The 6,603-nt window shown below is 42.4% G+C and overlaps 1 protein-coding gene across 1 annotated transcript; it reads right to left on the bottom strand.

Annotated features, from left to right (window-relative positions):
• Positions 1–500: 500 nt before the first annotated feature.
• LOC125482521 (probable G-protein coupled receptor 139) lies at positions 501–1,411 on the bottom strand (the record flags this gene model as incomplete). Its single annotated transcript, XM_048594606.1, has 1 exon — positions 501–1,411. A coding segment is annotated over one exon (911 nt), but the record flags the coding sequence as incomplete, so codon positions are not given.
• Between the last annotated feature and the right edge of the window lie 5,192 nt (positions 1,412–6,603).

The following is a 6,603-nucleotide window of genomic DNA, read 5'->3' as shown; positions in this document are numbered from 1 at the left end:
TCAAAACTTCAGGACACTGAAGTGGATGTATGTGTGTGGGTAGGGGTTGGGGGAGGATGAATGTTTGGAATGAGGGCTTTGGGGAAGGTGCTGTGGTGGAGTTGGAGAGTGTGACATGTTGGTTGTCACTTTCCCAAATTCTGTAGATTCTGAACAGTGGAGCATCCCAACAGATTGGAGGGTCACAGTGTCGCTCTAACATGGAAAAATGGATGAATGGAGAAAAACATGAATTGCAGACAGTTTGGCTTAACATCAGTCATCGGGAAAATGTAGGAGTTAATATTAAAGGATGTGGAAACAGGATTTTGCAAAGTCAGCATGGATTGATGAAAGGAAAATCATGTTTTACAAACATACTGGAATTCCTTGGAGTGTATATTTTGGAGTAGAAGGTAATGACTAGTGGGGAACCATGGGGTTCCAGCTATTCACAATAGCTTTAGTGATTTTTTTTCATTCATGACATGTAAATACTGAGACATGCCCTGAAACTACTCTCAGTTCTTTAGTTTATTCATTAATTGGATAATTAATGTGGTAGGATACTTCATCATCTCCTTGACTTGCTCTCTGAACTTGGATTGAGTTGCCACATAAACAAATGTGTTTATGCAGCAATTTAAATTTGCCAGTGAAAGGCCGGCCATTGCAAATACAAGTTCTGCATTGTTGTAATGGCTCAGGTATGTTCCTCGAATGCTGGAATAAAAAAAATCTGTAACATACACCGACCACAGAATTATGAAGCTGCCGGATAACGTGAAAAGTAAAATCACAGACTTTCTTCTGGTCTCCATCTCTGGGTCACTGTAATTGTCTCCTTTGCTCTGACCCTTCAGTCTCTGACGAGCCCGACTTGTCACTAAAATGTGTCTCACTGTCAGAGCATTGAGCAACAGAACTAAAGCATACGGAAGCAAGGGCGTTAAAACCCGATCAAACCAGTCAAATCCCACCCATCCAGGCTCAATAAAATAATCTGGCTTTAGAACACAGAACCAGGCTACATTGGCAATGACCTGTTTTGGTTCATATGCAAAGTAGAAGGGAACATTTTTAAAACAGAGCAGTATGCATGTTATTGAGAGGATGACAGCTGCATTTTTCTTGGTGCAATACTTCGTTTTCAGGTTCTGGAAACAGATGGCAATGAATCGATCAAAGGAGAAGGTGACCGTGAACCAGACAGAACAGTTTATGGCTACACAAATCACAACATTGTGAACACTACACACAGGGGTGAGATCCAGGAAAAACACAGGGAAATAATAGGATTTAATCTGCCACAGAATAACCTCAATGATTATAACAAATAGATCTGCTGTCGCCATGGCCATCAGGTAACGACTGGTGCATGTTGAGAGGCCGCACTTTCCTTGGGACAGGATCACAATTCCAAGTAAATTAACTGCATGAGAAATAACAGAACAGAAAGTGTAAATTACAGATTGAAACAATCTCTGCACGTGACTCAAACAGAAAGGACAGTTTTTCTTTTAGAACAAATAAATGCTCTTGGGTTTGATTTTATGTAATTTCTGGGAATACAGGTACCACCAAACGCATCCTATAATCCCAAGGATAGCATTTAAATGGCCAAGACTGGGAGTCTACAATGACTCAAAGCCTCCTTAAATGATGACTCTCGCCATTTTCGGACTCTTCACAGGGTTTCTCAAACCATTCAGCATTGAGATTGAATCCTCTCCAGCTTCAAATGTTCCCTGGGATCATAACACATCCAAGATTGATCCCATGACAGATTGGATTATGGAGAGATTTGGACACTATGCAAGATTGGACTGGATCTGCAGATCAAAGTCGCCTCAGAAACAGAATCAGACCCTTTGTTATACAGGTCCACTGACTAGTACCAGAATCCTCCTCATTTTTTGGGTTTGCCCAGTGCCACATTCCCCTCAGGATTAATACTCCTGCCCTAGATCCTTGCTCTGAGAAGCAGTTCTGAAGAAGAGTCATACCAGCCTTGAAACGTTAACTCTGTTTCTTTCTCTCTGGATCCTGCCGATCTACTCCAGTGTTCTCTAAGCTGGCATGATCAGACACAGTTGGCATTCAGGAGCAGATCCCTCCATGGGTTTTTGATCTGACACAGATCCCATCTCAGGGTATAAAACTCAGTCAAGTACAGGAGACCTCTCCTGTTTGATTTGGGAAACAGACACTTGCTCCTGAAGAGGTGTGTACCATGAGAGTACTAATGTCATATGTCAGAATGCAGTTAAATTCACCAAAATGCTCAGAGACATCTCCACTGCAAGTTAACATTTGAATGCCGTCCTTGTGGTTCAGAGGTAAGAACACTACCACTGCATCACAAGAGCCCTCACAAGTCAGCATTAAACCACTGAGAATATTCATAACATCTGACATAATCAATGACATCGATGTTCGAGTATCTGTATAATGGTGACCACTATACCAGAGCATAATATCTTCTATCACAAAGTGCAGGGAGCAACTCTCACCCAGATTTACAAAGCCTCAATAGTTTAAGTCACTTACCAGGAATGCTAACAATGGCAAGAATCACATTGAATACTTTATTGATAATTCCAAATGTTTCAAGCATTTTCTCTGTGAAGTGATCTGTGCTTTCATGTTGCAGTCAATCTCTCTGCATCAAACACTGACGTTTTATGTTTCCCAGCCTTTTAATTTATAGCATGGAGGAGTGCCTGGGGATTTTGAGGTTGCAACACTCTTCAAATTAGTGTTTCTTTCAAATGTGAACAAACAGATTACAACAACACACATTAAGTGCTTATATAAATATATATTTATTTCTGAAATTCAATTTTAAAAACTGGATAATTCTGACCACATTAATTAATGAAATGAGAAGTTTTATTCAACAAGCAATATTGTCTTCTACACAAATTCTCCTATCTCTCAACCTCATGGTGTTCCTAAGATATCCTTCACTCGATAATGCCCACTCAGTAACCATCTCCCTAAGGGAGCTGGACAGCTGGTTTGCAATGTAGGCACATCAACTACTTTGACCCAGTTCCCACACTCGCTGATATTACCATGAAGGACTTTCCTTCTCACCCTCACCTGAGCTCTTGTGAACCCCAGTTTAAAATTACCGCCAGTTGCCCCTCTCTGATGAGGGATTAGTATGTGGGCTTTTGTGACGATGGCTTTGCATATATCTCCAATATTCAACAATGGGGGAGCCCAACACGTCCATGCGAAGATAAGGCTGAACCCATTCACAAAAATCTTCAGACAGAATGGGTGATGCGTTGATCCACCTTGGCCTCCTCCCGCAGGCAAAGGCTGGGGCCTTGACAACATTGCAGCAATGGGAGAGATGACCTGTGCTCCAGAACATGCTGCACCTCTAGTCAAGCAGTTCCTGCTGACATCTCCTTGAGAGAGTGGAAATTTTACCTGGGGGTATGTGCTGCGCACAAAAAAACAGGACAAAGCCATCTGGCCAATTACCACCCCATCAGTCTACTCTCGGTCATGAAAATGTGAAGGAAAGTATCATCAACAGTGCTATCAAGCAGCACCACATAGCAATAACCTGCTCAGTGATGCCTGTTTAGGGTTCTGCCAGGGCCACTCAGCTCCGAGCTTCATTACAGCCTTGGTTCAAACACGGAGAAAATGAGCTGATTCCAGACTATGCTTAACATCAAATCTGCATTTAACTGGGTGTAACATCAAGGAGCCTGAGCAAATCTGGAATCAATGGAAATGGAAGAAAACTTTCCACTGGTTGGAGTCATCCCTGGCACAAAGGAAAAAGCCTGTGATTGTTGACAGTCAGGCATCATAACTGCAGGACATCTCGGCAGGAGTTCTTCAGGCGAGTGTCCTCGGCCCAACCTTCTGCAGTAGTTTTATCAATGTACTTCCTTCCATCATAAGGTCCATCTTAAGGATGTTAGCCAATGTTTGCACAATGTTCAGCAGCATGTGTGACTATTCAGATACTGAAGCAGTCCATATCTAAGTGTAGTAAGACCTGGAAAATATCCAGAACTGGGATGAAAAGTGGCAAAGAACATTTATGCCACATAAATGCCAGACTATGATGGTCTCTAAAATTCGAGAAATAAACCATGATCCTTTGGTTTTCAATGGTTTTCCAATCACTGAATCCTCAACTGTCAACGTCTTGGGGTTACCGTTGACTAGAAACCGAACTAGAATATCCATTAAATGTGGTGGTGACAGAGCAGGTCAGAGGCTAGGAATCCAGCTGCGAATAACTCACCACCTGACTCCCCAAACACTGTTCACCGTCTACAAGACACCAGTCAGGAATGTGATGGAATATTCCCCACTTGCTTGGATGAGGGCTGCTCCAACAGTATTCAAGAAGATTATTACAATCTGGGATAAAAGAGTCCACTTGATTGCCATCACAGCCACAAACATCCATGTTACTTTCACCAACCATCTACTAGGTGCACTGCAGAAATTTAAAAACAGCTGCTTACACAGCACCTTCCAAACCCACAGCACATTCTCACAGTCATGGAGGACAAGCAATAAATGCTGGCCCAGCCAGAAGTGCCCATGAATGGATTACAATTCATTAAAAATGTTATTCGATCATGACGAATGGTGGACTCTGGGTTTTAGGCTTTGTGAGTGTAAGATGGTTGGGTGCAGTCAGTGCCTTGCTTGTTGTGAATAGATGAAGCGATAGGCTGTTGGAACAATCTGTCAGTCTTTCAAAGTCACAGCCTACATACATAGCTTCACATGGACACTGACATTTACAAACCAGATAACTCACATGTGGATGACACAGTGGCTCAGTGGTTAGCACTGCTGCCTCACAGCGCCAAGGACCCAGGTTTGATTCCAACCTTGGGCGATTGTCTGTGTGGAGTTTGCACATTCGCCCCATGTTTGCATGGGTTTCCTCTGGTTTCCTCCCACAGTCCAAAGATGTGCAGGGTAGGTGGATTGGCTGTGCTAAATTTCCCCATAGTGTCCAGGGATGTGTAGATTAGACGCATGAAGCCGCGGGAAATGCAGGGGTTACAGGGATAGGGGAGGGGGATGGGTCTCTGTGGGATGCTCTTTGGAGGGTTGATATGGACTTGTTGGGCTGAATGGCCTGGTTCCACACTGTGGGGAACCAATTTGAAATGTACTTGTAGCTGGACTGAAGAATATTTGGAAACATAAGAGATATCATTGTCATTAAAACAATTTTGTATGGAAATTAGTACACAAGGGAAAAATAATTAGATATTTTCAAAGTCCTTGAGCTTTATAATAATTTGATCTTGGGCACAATAACCAGACACATTGGTGTATTACGTTTCCTTTAGATTTTAGTCTTAAACTTGAAGTTGTGTTTGTTAGACAATCAAAATGGACATGATCAGTTCGGAAGAAGGATCACTGGACCTGAAAAGTTAACTCGGATTTCTATCCACAGATGCTGCCAGACCTGCTGAGCATTTCCAGCAATTTCTGTTTTTGTGCATGGTCAGAACAATATTGAAACCATCGACATAAAATTTCTGTCTTGAGTCACACACAAGCCAGACAGCACAATTCTGTTTAGTCACTGAATTTGTGGAGCTGACATGCACTGGATATGGTTGATTAGGGATTCAATATATGATGCCATGTGCTGCAGTAGTCCATTATGTTTGTAAGGCTTTCCACAAGGATCTGGTCCAGGGTGCAGACTTACAGAGCCTTTATTGGTCAGTGCATTGAGTATAGGGGTTATATGTCATGTTGTGGCTGTACAGCACAATGGTTGGGCCACTTTTGGAATATTGTCTTCACCTCTGGTCTCCCTGTTATGGGAAAGATGTTGTTAAACTTGAAAGGGTTCAGAAAAGATTTACAAGGATGTCACTAGATTTGGCGGGTTTCAGCTGCAGGGAAAGGTTAGATATGTTGGGACTATTTTCCCTGGAACATCTGAGGCTGAGGGTTGACCTTATAGAGGTTTATAAAATCATGAGGGGCATTGATAGGATGAATGGCCAAGGTCTTTTTTTGCCAGGGAAGAGGAAACCAAAATTAGAGGGTATAGGTTTAAGGTGAGAGGGGAGAGATTTAAAAGGGACCTGAGCAGCAACATTTTTCATACAGAGGGTAATGCAGATATGGAATAAGCTGAGATAGGAATAGTGGATGCTGGTACAAATACAACTTTTAAAAGGCATCTGGATGGATATATGAATAGGAAGGATTTAAAGGGATATGGGTCAAATGCTGGCAAATAGGACGAGATTAATTTAAGATATCTGTTCAGCGTGGGCAGGTTTGACTGAAGGGTCTGTTTCTGTGCTGTACAACTCTATGACACTTTGAATTCAGCACAGACAAATTTACGAGACATGCTTGTTTGCAGGTCATTTGTTTAAATGTTGAAAAGTGTTGAGATCAGCTCTGTGCCAGTGCATTGGTCAGTATTTCCCACACTCCCTAGTTGTTCAAGAATGTCTCTGAATTGTGAGTAGTGAGGGAATGTCTGAATAGCTGTCTGAATCCCAGTCTGGAAGCTCTCTGGATAGAGTTAGGAGCCTGTCAATACGACACTCTTTATTGGAGGGACAGTGAAGTGCAGCAGCACTATATTTG

This window comes from Rhincodon typus, unplaced genomic scaffold (genome assembly GCF_021869965.1).
Source record: "Rhincodon typus isolate 14 unplaced genomic scaffold, sRhiTyp1.1 hic_rhity00011666, whole genome shotgun sequence".
NCBI classification, from domain to species: domain Eukaryota; kingdom Metazoa; phylum Chordata; class Chondrichthyes; order Orectolobiformes; family Rhincodontidae; genus Rhincodon; species Rhincodon typus.
Note: the sequence above shows the minus strand (reverse complement) of the source record. Positions and strands in the feature narration are given on the sequence as shown.